The sequence below is a fragment of the Amia ocellicauda genome, chromosome 2 (assembly GCF_036373705.1).
Source record: "Amia ocellicauda isolate fAmiCal2 chromosome 2, fAmiCal2.hap1, whole genome shotgun sequence".
Lineage (NCBI taxonomy): Eukaryota > Metazoa > Chordata > Actinopteri > Amiiformes > Amiidae > Amia > Amia ocellicauda.
The window spans coordinates 36,341,410-36,360,355 of record NC_089851.1 but is presented as its reverse complement, the minus strand read 5'-3'; the positions used below and the strand labels follow the sequence as shown (position 1 = coordinate 36,360,355).

At 38.1% G+C, this 18,946-nt stretch overlaps 1 protein-coding gene across 2 annotated transcripts in view; it reads left to right on the top strand.

Moving 5' to 3' along the window:
* Window positions 1-18,946, top strand: part of plxdc2b (plexin domain containing 2b) — a 189,345-nt gene that overhangs the window by 90,738 nt on the left and 79,661 nt on the right. For both annotated transcript variants that reach the window (XM_066723384.1, XM_066723385.1), the window contains exons 3-4: window positions 2,561-2,707; window positions 7,439-7,508. In XM_066723384.1, coding sequence (XP_066579481.1) covers window positions 2,561-2,707; window positions 7,439-7,508 — 217 coding nt within the window. The remainder of the gene's footprint in view (window positions 1-2,560; window positions 2,708-7,438; window positions 7,509-18,946) is intronic.

Sequence of the window (18,946 nt, the reverse complement as noted above, 5' to 3'; positions counted from 1 at the left end):
AACTCCTGGTTATCTAGTTCTTTAATCAAGCCTGTGATTAGCTGCCTTCTGGTTCTTGAGACGTTTGAAGCATCACTGTGACACATGGATCAAGGTGCCTTTTAAAGTACAGTGTTCTAGTGCCACTGTAACTCTTTTGATGTGGTCTTGTAGCTTGTAAAGTTTGCTGTGTAAATTAAGCAAGCTTTTGTCAATTAGGGCAAATTAGCCATGCCTAATGATCCCCAGCTTCTGTACTGGCTCGTCAAATTTTAACTAGATTTGTTAAGACTGAGCTATCGTCTTTCTTCTTCAACAACAGTCTGAATGATTTCTGGCTCCCAGCAACTGCAAAGCTCTTCATTACTGTAGACTGAAGAGTTTTGCCACTTTCTCTCAGCATTTGCAATGGGCCACATTAGTCTGAAAACTTCAAGTGGATGCTTGTTGTAGAATTAACTACAGTTGTTGTTTTTTCCACATGGAAAGTGATATAAGTTCCATGTTTTTCTTCTTGTTACAAGTTCCCTCTCCCTCCCTTGACTAACAATATATAATAAGTATTTTGTGTGTTATGTGCCCAGTAGGTTGGTTAATAGAATTCAAATTAATTACTTAGCAATGTGATTGTCATTGCAATGGATGGATCTGAATAAAACAAATCATTTAAATTGTGCTCTAGTTGGAATTTACTCATATTAATATCCAATTCTGTATTTGGTCATATAAGATTTGTACAAAAGGATATTGTCTAAAGGTCTCTATAGTTGGCTAATCTTTCACAGCTTAATTTGAGGCATTAAAAATGTTGTTCTTGTTCTGGCAGAGATCTAAATACTGCACAGAAGTAGCAATTTTCTGTTATTCATTTAAAAGCATGAGTTTCCTTGGAGACAGAGATTTGGATAAAGATTTGTTTTGTTTTGAAAAGCAAAGTGAACAAAGGCAAATTGAGTTTAATGATCTTGTTTTTGAATTATTTATTTATTATTATGTAGTATGTCTGATTTGTAAAAGTTACTATGATCATCAGGAGATTACCATCTCTTTAAATTGTGCCAGCATAGAGTTGGCAAAAATGCAAAAAGTAGGAGATGGGCATTGTCCCAGACCTGAGTGGAATTACAGGAATTATTACTGGAGTACTTTTAAGAGCAGTTTGATAGTGTAAGTTGTTATTCTTAAAACTCAAGAACATTAGCCAGTTTGTAATAAAAAGCAGCTAAAATAAAGCAGTTTGTGTTAGAGAACTCATCATATTAAGTAATAAAGCTGGAATTAATGTTTATAAAGAAAGAAAACTAAAAAGCAGCAAACATTGACCAACCTCCAGCAATAAGCTCTATCTAAACTTTTCCCTAATTAACATGCAGGACAGCTTAGGCATTTGCTTCCACAAACCATTTGTTTTACCATTATAGTTACAGTGCACTAGGGATGTTACATTTTGCTTCAATTAGTAAACTTTTAAACATGAAAATCAAAAGCTTTAATCCTGTTGCAGTCAATTTTAAATATTACTAAAATCCAATCACTAACATGTCCAATACATTTTACATAAACAAACGTAAAACTAAGTAACAAGTATCACATTTCTCGCATTGTTAACTAAAGTAACGACTTTTGTCTTAAGTATTAATACGTTTTAAATAACAAAAAGTGTAAGAAAGAAAAAAGTTTGTCAATGTGATTTCCTTCAGACTTACACATTATTACAATTGGCTCTAACACATGATAATTTGATAATCACAACAGATCCTGTGCTGTTAGTGTGGCATAAAGAGGAATGAACTAAAGAATTTAAATATCAGTGGAAAGTGTGGGTTAAATAATTTAAAAGCAGACAATGGGATTCAAATGGAAAGATTAAAATATTGTAATATTCTATACACACAAACGTGGTCAAATGATATGGATACAGTAAATGGATTATAAAATGAATCGATGTGCTAATTTTATTGTCCAACTTTCCTGACTCAGACCTTTTAATTTCAACATGTCTTGGTACCTGTGAAATCTCCTTTAAAATCCATAAACGATTTTCTTAAGCATGACAATTCAGAAGTATAATAGTAGACTGAAATGTTCTCATTTTGTCAAGGAAAGAAGCACACCTGAAGATGCTAGAGGGAGTTTGTTCATTGAAAAGCTCACTCAGACAACCTGAATATGAGAAATGATTTTGAACTCTGATTCTCGTTAAGGGATTGATAGACAGATGGCATACACCTCTGGCCTTTCTAATTAAAACTGTAAAATACATTAAAAGGGGTCAATTTGTCGTGTGTGTGTCTCTCTCTGCTTCTATATAATGCAGGTTAATTAAAATGGGGTAGGTCTGTGAAACTGGTTATTGAGTTATCATATGTAAAAACTGTCAGCTAAGCAGTACATGAAATTATGCTACACTGATGGTCTATCATATTGTATAATGAGCTAATGTCACCGTACTAAAAGATGACATGCGTCCTCACATTATTTGACACCTTGATAATATCCACTGTCTCTCCATTACTTAATATGATTTATAGTTAGAATGCTGTCACAATTTTTGTTTCCTTTTCTTTCTTGTCTTTTACAGGATGACACAGACCACAACTATTACACATCTAAAATGTATGGACCATCAGATCCCATGAGCAAAGACTTGTGGGTGAATATCGATCAGATGGAAAAGGAGAAGGTGAAGATTCATGGGATTCTGTCCAATACTCACAGACAAGCGGCGGTAAGATTTTATTGAAATGGTTTATTTCTGCCTATGTATATGTAATTATAGCAAGTGTCTGTCCTGCCAATGCTCATATCCTGTGTATTACCCTATAGGCAGAACCATATTATAATATTACCTCTGTATATTTCTGTATTTATATGTACAATTTCTAGCATGACCATAACATTAAATCAATCCCAGGACAGTTTTGAGACATATGGGTTTTTAAAGATATACCTTAAATTGAACACGTACCATCAGAAAAGGAAGAGCAAATTAGCGTGTTTCTATTAACTGACAGAATAAAATTTTAAACCACAAATCATAAACTTATTTTGGGATTTTGTGTTGTTACAAATGATGAATAGGCATTTAAATTAATAAAGTGGCATGTTTAAACAATGTAAAGTTAATAAAGTTGTAAATGTTAAGTGTTGTTTGTGGATAATGGTTTTTATCCACTTTGAGACAGTTTAATCAAGATATTGTGAATATATGGGTAATATAAATGTCCAAATATGTTGTGCATTTCCATCTCCATAGTGGACCTCCACATGTGGCAGCAGTCATTAAGAGCAGTAGTAGTTGCATACTATGTTCAGGCTTCTGGGCCTCTCTTTACCTCCATTAGGCTTCTTAATCATGATGCTACTTTGAGACAGGATTGTATTTTAAACACATTATCATGTACATTATGGATTCCAAATTCAATTCTTGGAGGACCTCAATGCCTTTGGGTTTTCTTTGCAAAATTCATTCCTTTATTAACCTTGGCATTGTATCTACTAGACATGCATAACATTGTTTTAAAGTTGATAGCTTAACATAGTCTTTTGATTGAAGATATTATACTTATAAGATATTTTCCAAATTGTAGAGAGCTATTTCCACATTTACCTTAACATAAGACATGGTTGTTGTTTTTTCAAGAAAAGGAATTTAAAAAATACAACTCTCCATAATTGTGCAGACTGTGGCCTGCACCAAATTAAAAACTTTGACTTACCCAAAAATAAAAGATTACAAACCGATACCTTCTTGTATGATTTGTATTGATAAGTAGTAGAAAGAGGTTTTTGCTAAACAAAAAAAAACAAAAAACACAATTGGATATATGTTTTGATTTGAGCTAGGCCTATATATAAGTCATTATTATTGCTGTGCAGGGTAATGAAGCAACAATACTCATTTTAGCATTTAGCAAAGGCTTAATGCTTCATTTCAACTTAAGTGTCTTTTAGTTTAAAAGCAATGAGAAAACTCATCATTTCGCAGATTGTTCAATTGACTGAGCAACCATATTGTCATCATAAAAAATGTAAATGAAACTTCTACTAACAGAGTATATATCTGATGTAACTTTTGTTGTTACCTATTACTCTTGTGATCCATGCTATTTTATGTGTGGGTTAAGGTTAAAGTCTTAGTATCTAACAAGTGATTTATGTTTAGAAGCTATGTCCCTTAGGACTTGTTAGTCCAACTTCTAATGTCTAAAGAATTCTGCATTGTATTAGAAAATAGTGCTCAGGCCTAGTTACTCATTAGACTAATGCTTTTGACATTCTCCACAAATAAAGAGGTCAAAGACCAAAAATACTTGGGTTACTAATGGCTATTTGTTATATAGATGTTTATATTTTCAATTAAGCATTACTTTAAAATAGATTTTGTTAATCATTTCTATTTTATCTTATTCTTAAAGCGTGTATGAAGATTCTTCCATTTAGATAAAGTATTTAACATCCAGTTGCCAGGGACAGTGTTTTTTTCACAGACCTTTCATTACGGGGGTTATGTGAAAGCCCATCTGTCTGTACAGTCACAATACTGTAGTCCTGAGTCCTGAGCTGCATATTGTTCCGGGCTCTATTTCTGTCACCCATTCTTAAACACGTTCTGTGCACAAATGTGAAGTGCATATTGATAAAGTGTGACTCAGTCTGAGCATTCAGTAAGAGCTGGGAGGAAGAAGGGGACCATCACCAAACACACAATAGCAGCATAAAAAACACAGCAATTGAAAACTAGGATGAGAAGAAACGTAATGCACACCAAAAAATACACAAAACTGTGTCCATATATTCAATAATTTTCAAATAATACACTGCCTACTGAAGTCAATGGCTATTCAGCTCAGGAATAGGCTGCCTCCTGAGCAAAACTGTGAATAGGGCAGGCATGGGCAATTAAGCACAACATTGAAGCTGCATCCAACTGCATTACATTATGTTCAGCTTTTGGTACAGGTGCAGCACAGGACCTTGTATCCATCACAAGGAAACATGTTACCAGATGCATAGTTTTAGAAGTAGAAGTTGGTTGTAAAGTAATTTCTAAAAGCCTAATTTATTCAACCAAATCATTTTGAAAGGTGCAGAAATTGGATAATTGATGCATTTATTTTAAGCCCCTTGATGATCTAATGTTTCCTTGTTTCCAGAAACATCCTGAAACAACCACCAAAATATGTTTTGCCTTGGCCAATTGGCAGAGACTCTATGAGCATGATGGTGACTTTTATAGAAGCCCCTTCAAAAGTGTCTGGATCCATACAGAAAAAAAACAAAGAAAAAACATGAAATCATCAAAAAATAGTTTAAAAGTTCTGTGGAGGGAAGAATCATGATTTAATCTATCAAAGTAATTGTGAAACCAACACATGAGAATCAAAGAACGATTAGGAGTCCATTAACATTGAAACATTGAGGTGTTGGTGTAGGTTGGTCATCATTTTTTATAGCTGTCTGTGAGGTATCCTTATGACTAAGTGCTGCCAGATATCTGATATTTTTGAAGGATTTATGTTATCTACAGCAGAGAGTATGGTTCTTCAACCTGAAGCTTTCTTTCAAAAGGACCGAAAGGAATTTGAATGTGTCTTCTCTGTCCAGAAAGGCATTCATCTGTTTAAAGCTTTGAAGCTTCCCAATTTGAAGTGTTACCCTTATGTACTGTGATGGTAACCATCAAAATTAAAAAAAAACATGTATCTCAAAAGAAATTGCAGGGAAAAAAACATGGCACATTTTAAGGTTCAGATGATCAGACTAGAATGATCATTTACATGTTTTGGTTACCTTGTATACAGTGATTTGACAGCCCATCTCTTTACAGACAATAACTACAATACTTATTTTTTATTAGCAATTCTGGAAAATTCAATTATGGTTTGAAGAAGATGAGGACTTATTAAAGTCACAATTACGCTACCTAATGCCACTGTTGAATTCTCATTGCTTACAGTATTTTTTCATGTGTTCCAGTATAGCTTCCCACGCGTGCACACACACACACACCCACACCCACACAAAATACATATATATATATATATATATATATATATATATATATATATATATATATAAAAACATTCATTAGGTAGTAAGATTCAAATGATAGAATTATGGCTGAAAGTATCTTGGCAGAAGGTCAGGTGTACGTGTTCTATAGTAAACTACACATAGTGATTACAGCAGTTGCTCATTCTCCGAAACATGTCACAGCTCTTGTCATCTTGCTGCAAGGAAATGTTTGCTGCTTGACAAATGTGCCTAGTAAGATTATGGAGTTTTTACATGTTTTACCTTAATAAGCCCATAAATCTGCTTTGACACATTACTTTTAATTTGGAAAGCAAGCAAAACAGCAATGAATGGTAAGGCAGGAGACCTTATCCCCAGCAGGTCTTTGTGTCTTGTTCGTTATTATACATTTAATTTCATTGTTCCATTTCCTAGTCTAGATGCCAGTTTAAGATATGGTATGTAATTTCTGATGGATACAGATTTAGTTATAATTTAAGGTATTCATCAAATATGGCTTGAATGTGCTTATGACAAAAAGTGTTATGAAAGCTTGTAAATGAAGATTGAAGTTTTTTAAATCTTCATAGTTTTTTTCGATCATTGTATTATAATGAAATGTTTGGTAAACATACAAAAGACCAGCTGACGACCAGTGCAAATTCAGTATAGAAATGCAATCGTCATGTTCCAGATAGTTTCCTGGTTAACCGTTACCAAACATGGCATATTTAACATCTAGGGTAAACCGGTGGGGGAGATGTTTTGCTGTGTGTGTTTGTCATAATAAAAAGTATGCCAGTCTTAGAATTGCTTCACTCATATCTATTCACCAATTAAGATTAGAAGGCAAGGGAGATGCATCTATCTGGGAGCCACACAATATACCATAGCTGTTGTATAGGGCTCTCTCGTTAATTGAGGTTAAAATAAGTTTCTTTGTGCATTGAAATCAACCCTTCCATGCACTTCCAGAATGATCTTTTTTATATGCAAATGTCTCCCACATGTTTTACCTTCTGTGTACACTCAGTATACAGGGGCAGCAACACCAGAGCTCAAGCTTCCTTCTCTATTTAAACAGCATGTTCAGACATAATCATAGAAGTTTGAGAGTAAGGACACTGGCTGAGTGTGAGTCAGTTGAAGAACAAGCATTTCAGATGTGTTCAATACCTTCAATGAATCTAATGCATCTCTGCCTATATTCATTCATCTTGTTAGTCTTAATTGTCACTCTGTCCTGTTGTTCAATGGCTTCTTTGGAATCAGGTTGATGTTTCTGGTGCTTATAATAATAATAATAATAATAATAATAATAATAATAATAATAATAATAATAATAATAATGAAGACAGTCAACCCTTCATATCTTATTTTGATAAGTTTACAGTTTGTTACATCCCTTTAACTGACTTCATTCTTTTGTAATTTCATGCAGAGAGTGAATCTGTCCTTTGATTTCCCATTTTATGGGCATTTCCTGCGCGAGATCACTGTGGCGACCGGTGGTAAGTGAACCTCCCTGAATACTTCTCATTTTACTATGGTACAATGCTGATTACAATGTGTTTGTCCAAACATCCATTGCAGTTCTGAGCCAGCCAGGTCAGCCAGGTTCATTCACCAGTCCCCAGTCTGTAGAGTTCAAAACAGTCAAGTCAACCGGTATTGACTGTAGTACTAAACCCCTGAAGTCCAATGCACAACTGGAAAAACATCTAAGCTTAATTTAAATAATAAGCCGAGATTTAAATAGGAAAAGAGGAACTGAGTTTCCCATAGGTAGAATTTCCCCAGTCCATAACCTTTTTAAGGATCTTTCAGTTTCTGTGTAAAACCTAATGAAACAATTGTATTAAGTAGTAATGGCACCTGGAAAGTGTTCTCATTATCACCCCATACTATTTGATTTCTTGTAAAAGTAAAGAAAATCACATATTTGACATGTCTGCAGTACATCTGGATAAGAGTAAATATATGGCATTGAACTATGTATTCCTGCATTTACTATCAATTACCTATTCAGTACTCAGCCATTACATGCTTGAACATTGCATTAACAAGACCTGTGGCCCTTCCTGTCACAAAATGTGTATGAAATCCTTGGGTGTGGATTTTTACATGAAATTATTTGGCCTTTGAAGTATTTTCAAATCTCAAAACTCATGCAATAACTCATTGCCAGTCTCTGAGACACACCTGTGTCAACTGTGGGGACAACTGACAGGAAAAGGATATGTGGCCAGTACTGAGTGCTTTTTATAATGAGGTTACATAGTCATAGAGGTAGGATCTCATTCTCTAGTTTTCCTTCATGGTTCAAAGCCATCAAACTCCCTAGCACAATTTAAGTTTTATAATACTGCCTTTGTATCTGTTATTTCCCTTTTTTCCCACTGGAGTGCTGCTGACCTTCAGTTGTTGGTGTCTGAGTGATAAAAAATGTAAAATATTTTAGATAAATATTCAGAGTTTATAAACTTTTATGGAAGTTAAGACAAATGTTCTTTCTGGCAAAAGTTCATCTAAAGCACTGCATTCATTCAATAAAAAGCCATACATTCACATTTTTATTGTCAAAATGAAATGTTTACTTTGGTTACGCTCCATGTTTTCTTATAAAAATTAAGCTAGAAAAGAAAAGAAAAAGCCAGAAAAGAAAAAGTCATGACTTTGAGAAATACGTTAACGGAAAAACAGATTAATCTTACAGAAGTTTTGTAGATGCACAAAACTTCTGTAAGGGACTTCAAATGCAGTACCAGTTATTGTGAAAATATGTTTGTGTGTGGTATCACAGGGCCCAGGTTTATTTTATTTCTTGTACAATGAACATACTGATGCGTCTGTAGACTTATTAAAGCACAAGATAAATTGCCGTGGAGACCTTACTTGGCACCAGGAAACTGGGCCCAGTTTAAAACTTGAAAAATGAAGCACATTACTGAGTGTTCTCAATGAGATGATGAACGCCACAGTCACCTCATTTGCCTTTCACTTAACAGCTAAGCTTGTGAGCACATATCCCCAGTTTCCCCTGCACCTGCAGTTTGGTATCTGAAAACCTTTCCAGTTGCTGCTGTTTGCAGTGACTCAGAAAATCGATCCCGGTGCTTTTTCGTGATAAAGGCCCCTTGGTCCCCCAGAGGTAACGTATAGTTGCAGGCGGTGTAGGGCATATTTATCAGCATGCTGCAGGTTGTTTACGTAATTCACCAGACCACTTGATTTCAGACACTCACCGGTTCAAGTCGAAACCACAGGGCAACTCTCCTTCGTCAATCTTCTGCTGCCTGTATGCAATTTAGACCAAACTGAATTTGCTTCTGGGTTAACTGATAAGGCTCCAGATAAAATGCATAAGAGGGGTGGAGGTTTGATGGGGTCTCTAATACACGGACAGAATACCCCCGGATATAATAAACCTATTTCTTTGTTTTTATACAGATACAATGTAATTAAGCAATATTTTGGTATGAATAATAATTACATTTTATATCAAATGTCAGGCAGCTAAATGCAGAGGTGGTCTATATTATTCCATTACCTTCAGGCACACCCTACATAACGGACGATGTAAATGCTGACCAGTAAATCCATATCCTATAGAGTAGCTTAAAGCATACCATCCAGTGTGCTTGTGAGAATGTTGATTAGTATATCTATCAATAATTCTTCCTGTCCAAAGTAGGTGTACGAGCAATGCAAACTGCTGAAGTATGGAGAGTGAAAGTGAACCATAATGCAAAACAATGGCAGAGCAAAGTGAATGTATGGTAAACCCATTAGATTCCCATGCAGATATACTGTGATACATTCTCATGTAGGGAGCTGCTTGGTGCCATGCATAACGGGGTACACGGACAACGGGCATTGCTGGAGTCATTTGATAAGAAAGCTGATAACAATATTGAGTAATTCTCTTCTAGACCATGTGCTGAAGCTATTCTCAAACTTTCCTTGCACACATAAACAACAACCCATGCCTTCATAGTGAAAATGATGTTAAGCAGGAATCTCTAACCTGCAGCATTTGATGGAGAGGTGTTAGGTGAGCATGAATAAGGGGCACATGCATAATATATATATCAGCATCAGCAGCCTATATCTATCCACTGCAGGATGAAGGCCTACCCAAGATCCACTTGCTTCGATATATAGCTTCCCTTTTCCATGTCACAATGCAAAGTTTATATAAAGCCTTTCTGTTTTCCTGAAAAGAATTGTCTAGGAAATACAATTCATGCATGAAGAGACTTTGGGAATGTACTGTTTAATTAAAACGGTATAGAAGTTCATTAACTGAAGCTACAAGTAACAAATTGCTCCTTGTGGACTAAGCACTTGGGTAACTGTTTTAAGCTTGAATAAGGGTCATACGTTATGCTACAGAAATGTACAAGATGTTAATTAAAGAGTATTTAAGCCTCCTGTACATTAATTGGGTAGTAATGCTTGAACTGAAATGGTGACATTTGTAAATTATTGTTAACATCGTTTTACACTCAATATAATAATCAAAACTGTGAATCTCTAAATTCAGAATTTGAGAGAAGGGGATAGTTTGAGAAGGGTATTGAGTTAAGATGCTAAAATGAAGACAGGAGAAGTGAGGATTAATTTCCACATTTACAGATGAGCAGGACACATTCTTCCTTAAGATTATTTTTATTCAAAAACACAGTTGTTTAAAATACACAGGAGAGTATAATTTGTAGGTAAGAAAAATGTTATATAAACAAATGCAACTCTGCAGTTTCATTGTAAGATGTTGGATGATGATAAGTAAATCAGTCATGTCTGAGTTGATGAAACTCGATAATTGAATCAGGGCTGTTGAATGTTGAAAGCAAATTAAACAACCACATGTTCTTTTATATTTAAATTATAACACCTGATCTTAATGACCAACATTTCATGTTACGCGTTCATCGGTTTGTACAGTGAGGGGAAAAAAGTATTTGATCCCCTGCTGATTTTGTACGTTTGCCCACTGACAAAGAAATGATCAGTCTATAGTTTTAATGGTAGGTGTATTTTAACAGTGAGAGACAGAATAACAACAAAAAAATCCAGAAAAACGCATTTCAAAAAAGTTATGAATTGATTTGCATGTTAATGAGGGAAATAAGTATTTGATCCCCTATCAATCAGCAAGATTTCTGGCTCCCAGGTGTCTTTTATACAGGTAACGAGCTGAGATTAGGAGCACTCTCTTAAAGGGTGTGCTCCTAATCTCAGCTTGTTACCTGTATAAAAGACACCTGTCCACAGAAGCAATCAATCAATCAGATTCCAAACTCTCCACCATGGCCAAGACCAAAGAGCTGTCCAAGGATGTCAGGGACAAGATTGTAGACCTACACAAGGCTGGAATGGGCTACAAGACCATCGCCAAGCAGCTTGGTGAGAAGGTGACAACAGTTGGTGCGATTATTCGCAAATGGAAGAAACACAAAATAACTGTCAGTCTCCCTCGGTCTGGGGCTCCATGCAAGATCTCACCTCGTGGAGTTTCAATGATCATGAGAACGGTGAGGAATTAGCCCAGAACTACACGGGAGGATCTTGTTAATGATCTCAAGGCAGCTGGGACCATAGTCACCAAGAAAACAATTGGTAACACACTACGCAGTGAAGGACTGAAATCCTGCAGCGCCCGCAAGGTCCCCCTGCTCAAGAAAGCACATGTACAGGCCCGTCTGAAGTTTGCCAATGAACATCTGAATGATTCAGAGGAGAACTGGGTGAAAGTGTTGTGGTCAGATGAGACCAAAATCGAGCTCTTTGGCCGTGTTTGGAGGAGGAGGAATGCTGCCTATGACCCCAAGAACACCATCCCCACCGTCAAACATGGAGGTGGAAACATTATGCTTTGGGGGTGTTTTTCTGCTTAGAGGACAGGACAACTGCACTGCATCAAAGGGACGATGGACGGGGCCATGTACCGTCAAATCTTGGGTGAGAACCTCCTTCCCTCAGCCAGGGCATTGAAAATGGGTCGTGGATGGGTATTCCAGCATGACAATGACCCAAAACACACAGCCAAGGCAACAAAGGAGTGGCTCAAGAAGAAGCACATTAAGGTCCTGGAGTGGCCTAGCCAGTCTCCAGACCTTAATCCCATAGAAAATCTGTGGAGGGAGCTGAAGGTTCGAGTTGCCAAACGTCAGCCTCGAAACCTTAATGACTTGGAGAGGATCTGCAAAGAGGAGTGGGACAAAATCCCTCCTGAGATGTGTGCAAACCTGGTGGCCAACTACAAGAAACGTCTGACCTCTGTGATTGCCAACAAGGGTTTTGCCACCAAGTACTAAGTCGAAGGGCTCAAATACTTATTTCCCTCATTAACATGTAAATCAATGTATAACTTTTTTGAAATGCGTTTTTCTGTATTTTTTTGTTGTTATTCTGTCTCTCACTGTTAAAATACACCTACCATTAAAATTATAGACTGATCATTTCTTTGTCAGTGGGCAAACGTACAAAATCAGCAGGGGATCAAATACTTTTTTCCCTCACTGTAAATACCAGTACATCCCGACATAGTGTAGCTTTAATCAGAACCTTGTCATTATTAATGAGTTGAGCTCATTAAGATTGCCAGTAAAGCTGTGCCCGTGGCTCTACTCAGAGGAGGAAAACAAACTGTAATAGATTGGCAGCTTTTTGAGACACTCTGTCAATTCACTTTAGCGTTGTAGTCATGCTGCAGGTCAGAGCGGGGAAAGTTAAACAAAAAAAAAGGGGTTAAGATTTTGCACAGGACAGCCACATAGGATGCGGCCTTAACTGAAACATCTAGAATAAATGTTTCCCCATGATTGTCTATTGCATACCATTGTGTATGGATCAATCCGCATGTGTTACATACTCAAATTGGTGTTTTTCCTCAACCCACGTAATACAGCTACTGTTTGGGTTTAGAATCGAAATCAGCTGAGAAACAGTCTTCATCAGGAATATGTCCTCAAAATTGGTGCTCTTCCTTCCGTCCACTACTGCTAATACTAAAGTACATGTGTATTGATGAAACAAGTGTATTAAAAAGAAAACCAAACAACTGTGTTATATTGTCCTTATTGACCTTCTCAGGATCTTATCTGTGGTTGTCAGAACAATTGCTGCAAATTCATCGTGCTTTGCTGCACTACAGACCTAAATAGAACAGTCTATATACTAGGTTACTATTGATTGGTATGAAGCCTCATTTTAGGGTGCTTGTTAGTGAAAGCAATAGCTTCTCCCACAAGGTCGTGTCCGTTTTTCACCATGCCATAAAGTTAGCAAATGGGGAACTGACAGTGTAATTGTTTGTTATCGGCGCTTTTAGTTATTTCTGGAGTACTTAAGAAGTGTATCCATCCTCTTAAGTGACTAAATGGTCCATTGTGGAGTATCATTGCCATAAATACTTTAACATTGTTTATCAGAATCCTCATCTCATTGGTCCATGGTGCTCTGACAATGATTCAAATCCTCCTGGGTGTGGAGATTGACTGTGGCCTGCTTTGAGTTTGCTTGTTATGTTTTACTGATTTGTTTGTTTGTTTTTTCAATAGGAGGCACTTCTTGATAAAAACAATCAAGGTCTCTGAAATAACCTTCCCAACTGCTGTATGTAGTTGAAGTTTACTGTCAGACTCTCATTTAAGCAAAGGCTAGATGAGATGCTTGGGATGTTTCAGCTAATAGAAGCAAAATTCTTTCCCCTTGTTTGTAATAAATATATCAATAAATAGTTGCATACACAGTGGATCTTCACCCCCCTTGGATTTTTTCACACTTTTTTGTGTTACAACCTGAAATTGTGATGCATTTAATAAATTGGATTCTTCCCCCAACCTACTCCACACTTTGAAGAGGCAAGACAATTTATATTGTGAAATAACAGTTAATGAAAAATAAACAAAACTTGAAATGACTTTGTTGGAGTCAATACTTGGTACAACTGTCACCGGGGCTCAAGACGAGGTAAAATAAATAGAAGTAGCCGTACTACGCCACCTGAATTTCGGCTGTTGAGTATCAGGACTTTTAGGGCTACAATGCCCCCAAGCAACCACAAGTAACTACAAAAATACCTCTTCCTAAAGGTTCTTTCATCCAGGGTTCCACACAGCAGTAACAACAGAACAACGCAAAGGGATGAGTTTCAATAATTTAATACAGATATTCCCCAAACTTCACACAAAGGTTAATTTTTTTTTTAAACACAACAAATAAAATATTGGACTCATCCACCAGGGCTTCCGGACTGTCTTCCACTGGAGCAGTAGGCTAAATTCTTGATTGAAGTCCCACCTTTATCCACAATACCTCAACAAAAACAAAAGGAGGACAGAGAAAAAAAAGGAAACAACCAGTCAAGTAAAAGGAGCTCCTAAATAATTACAGCAGCACAGCAGACGGAGCACCAGCTTCCACTTCCGTGGCTTGGTACTTGGGACAGGTATACTTATGTCCAGTCTCCCAAGTGTGCACCTCCAAGCCGATCATTGCTCTGCTCCCCCTCAGGTGCTGGAAACCCGGCTGGAAGTTCTGCTGCCCTCGTGTAGAAGATCCCAAACATATTAAAAAGTCCAAAAGGTTTGAAAATAACTCACGGCGCAAGGATCACAGGAGGCTACCCGAAATCACTATTACTGTCCTCCTCACTGCGTCCTTAGCTGTTTTGCGGCGTGAAAAACAAAATAAAATCTGAAAAGGGCGCTCACAGATAAAACCAAAATAAAAGAGTGAAAGTCAGTGGTTTTAAAACGGGGAATTAAAAATACTGCAGCAAGTTTAAAATAGTCTCCAGCAGCGGCACATCACTTGCAGCGATCTCTCATTCCTTCACTTCTGGTACTTCTTCCCCCTAAACAACACTCTCCTCTCCTCTCCTCTCCTCTCCTCTCCTCTCCTCTCCTCTCCTCTCCTCTCCTCTCCTCTCCTCTCCTCTCCTCTCCTCTCCTCTCGGTCTCGGTCTCGGTCTCGGTTCCGGTCTCCCCTTTCTGCTGGTAAGGCTATTTTATATGCTCCCGTTAATTGAACGCCGGTGTGTTTGTGCGTTACGTTATTCGCCTTGTGAGAATGTGCACAAAGCAGGTGTCACTCATTTGTGATTAGTGTCAAATATGAAAGTGAATAAGTGCAATCAATTAAGAAGAAAGATAGTAAAATAATTAAGTAGTGCAAACCAAAAGAAAGTGCCCAACGAAATAATGAAAGACAATTAGTAATAACGAAAAGTGCAAATCCTAAGGGTGACACAACCACCTTTGGCAGCAATTACATCCGAGTCTTTTGGGGTAGGTCTCTACCAGGTTTGTGCATCTGGGGCCGGTTGCATAAACATAGACTAAGTCTTTGTCTTAGTATAATTATAGGTCCTGCTAACGATAGATGCTCAGTTAAGACCGTTGCATAAAACACTTTCCTTAGACTGGTTTAAGACTGGTCTTAGTTAGTCAATCACATTGCATTCTGGGAATTTTAAGACACCTGGGGCCAGTTAAATTAATACTAGTTTAAGAGGAAACATCCAAGTACTAAACTCAGTGCAGAGTTTATTATTATTATTATTATTATTATTATTATTATTATTATGTATGCTTTTGCCAGACACCCATATCCATATACAATAGCAAAACAAATGTGCTAAATACAGAATAAAAATATTAATCAGACATAATACAAATTAAAATTTTGATATGACCGAAGTGCAGGTAAAATATATAGTTGTTTATGGAAGTCTGTGGGGAGGGTCTCGATGTTTGTGGCAATTGCTGTGTGCGGGGTGTGTGAGCCGGTGGGAGGCTCTGCCTGCCTCTCAGCATCAGTGACTGTCGCTGTAGACTTTCAATTGAAAGATAGACTTAAGCTCCAAGTTAGCCTGGGGGTGAGGAGGCTAACTTTTCAGGCTAAGTCTTATGATGGGGTCACACTACACGATTTCTACAATCCGACCCGATGTTGTGAACAGTGGGCAGCTCACACTTAATGACTATTTTGCACCAAATTTGTGTCTTTTGCGTGGTGAAGGAGCGCACACAGCCGAGCGCTTCTGTGCAGGACACACACTGACTGATCTGACATCTTTGTCGTGGCGATCTGCGTCACAGCCTCCAAATCTCACAGAAACACGCGTGATCAACACAGCGAAAAGGTCAACAAACATGGACGTGCACATGGACAGGTCACATCTGTGTAGTGCAGATCTGCGCTGCTGCGCCAATGGGATCAGTGGATTTCTGTAGATCTGCGCAAAACTGCGGAAAGAATGCAACCACAAGCCGCTGTTGTTGTTAGTGTTCGTCTGTGCGAACAAACATAAACAGCATATAGTATTTTAAAATAACGTGCCCCGAAACAACCATTGGTAGTTTAAGTATTTTAATAAATACGTATGAAAATCTTATTCTCCTGTCATGTTTATTCTTGCTGTTTCTTCTCTCTTCAGTCGGCTCGGCTCTCATTGGCTGCTGATCACGTCACCCTCCACAATCGGCGCCGATCGAGTCATAAATATAATTAAATATATAACAAAGTGCAACAATGCAGTGCTGTTCAAGGCATAAAACATTACAAATTCCAATTTACATAATACAGTGCAATTCAAAGCATAATACATTTTACAAATTCCAATTTACACAAGTGTAGAGATATACAGTAAACAATAAATTAGGTCTTACATCCTGGATTGTAAAAGCTGATAAGTGCAAACAAGATGTTAGGACACAGTCAAGGACCAAGGGAAATGGAGCATACGGGAAATCAAAATAAACAATATGAGTACTAGTAATGCAAGGCAAATAGTATTTTAAAAGTGCTATCTTACAGAAGATTAAATGGCTAAATTACAAGTACTGTCTGAAAAGATGTGTTTCGAGGGTCTGAAGGGAACTCAGTACAGTGTGGTCGAGACAGCAGTAGGTGAGGGTCAGTGTCTTGAACTGAATGTGTGCCGGTATTGGGAGCCAGTGCAGGGAGCGGAGCAGTGGAGTAGCGTGTGTGAATCAGGGCAGAGAGAATATCAGACGAGCGACAGAGTTCTGGATGAGCTGGAGCGGCGGGTAGTACTTGCAGGCAGGCCGGCCAGGAGGGAGTTGCAGTAGTCCAGGCGGGAGAGGACCAGTGACTGGACAAGCAGCTGAGTTGAGTAGTTGGTGTGGAAGGGACGGATTCGGTGTATGTTGCTCAGGAAGAATCTGCAGTTGCGCGTCAGCATGGTGATGTGCTGGGTGTAGGAGAGCGCAGGATCGAGGGCGACTCCTAGGTTCTTAGCGGAAGAAGAAGGAGAGAGTGTTGTAGATTCCAAGGGGATTGAGATGGAGCGATCAGCACAAGGAGAGGAAGAGTGGGGAAAAAGAGGAGATCCGATTTGGAGGGTTTGAGCTGGAGGTGGTGAGGGTGCATCCAGGCAGAGATGGCAAACAAACAGGAAGAGATTCAAGAGGGGATGAGGGGGTCAGAAGAGGGAAAAGACAGGAAGATCTGGGCATCATCTGCGTAGAAGTGGTAGGAGAAGCCATGGGATGCAATGAGGGGGCCCAGGGAGCGAGTGTAGAGAGAGAACAGGAGGGGGCCCAGGACGGAGCCTTGGGGTACGCCTGTGAGGAGAGGTTGGGGGTTGGATGAGGAACCTCGCTATGTCACTCCAGGATTGTGCAATATTCTCCCTTTCTTCTTGACTAAATTGTTCCAGCTCTGTCAAGTTGGATGTGGATCGTTGGTGGACAACAATCTCCAAGTCTTGCCACAGATTCTCAATTGGATTCATGTCTGGGGTACTGTAGGACATTTGCTTTCGTGTTTTTAAGCCTCTCCAGTGTCGCTTTGTTTGTGTGCTTAAGGTCATTGTTCTGCTGAAGGGCACTGAAGCAGTTTTTGTTTCAAGAATATGCCTGTATTTAGCTCCATTCATTTTGCCCTTTACCCTGACTTACCCTAAGCTTTCCAGTTGCTGTCCCATATCATGATGCTGCCACCGCCATGCTTCACAGTAGGAATGGTGTAACCTGGGTTGGATTTGCACCATATTCTTTGGATTTAGGCCAAATAGTTAAATTTTTGTTTCATCGAACCAGAGAATCTCTTGCCACATCTTTTTGCTAATTCCAAGCAGGATTTTACATGGGTTTATTCAGAAATGGCTTCCATCTTGTCACTGGAAGAGTGCCAAGAATTTTGTCAAAAAATACTCCAGATTTGTACCTAAGCTATTTTGACCAAGACTGGTCAAAGTGTGCATGTGACCACAATATCCCAAGCACTCCACAGATCTGGCCTGTATGGTAACTTTTTGGAATAAATGCAATGTGTTATGTTTGGCACAAACCCAACACAACACATCACACAAAGAAAACCATCCCTACTGTGAAGCATATTCGTGGCAGCAATCATGTTATGGGGATTCTTTTTATCGGCAGGGACTGGGGCACTTGTCAGGATAGAAGGGAGAATTAATTGTTCAAAGTATAGAAAAGTGCATGAGGAAAACCTGCAGCCCTCTGCAAGAAATCTGAAACTTCAGCTCACCTTTCAGAATGACAACTTGAATTTGAATGGATTTAATTTAGGACTGACTGAACAATTCAGGGACTGTTACCTTTTTGTTCCTTAACTACTCCAGTCTAGTTTTGTCTGTGTGCTTGGCATGATTTGAAGTTTGCTATCCATCAATACTCCCCAAGGCTTGAACAGTTTTGTAAAGTAAAATTGTCAAATATTTCCAAATGTGGGTGTACAAAGTAGGGACCTATCCCAGACTCACAGCTGTAATTCCTGCCAAAGATGCTTCTACCAAGTATGATATCAGGGGGGTGGAGACTTATCCAATTATGATATGATATTATGAATTTTAATATATAATTTATTTTCACCCTTTTTCCCTTAACAGTGTGGTGTATGGTATGTAGATAAGTGGAATAAATCCTCATTTAAATGCATGAAATTCTGAGGC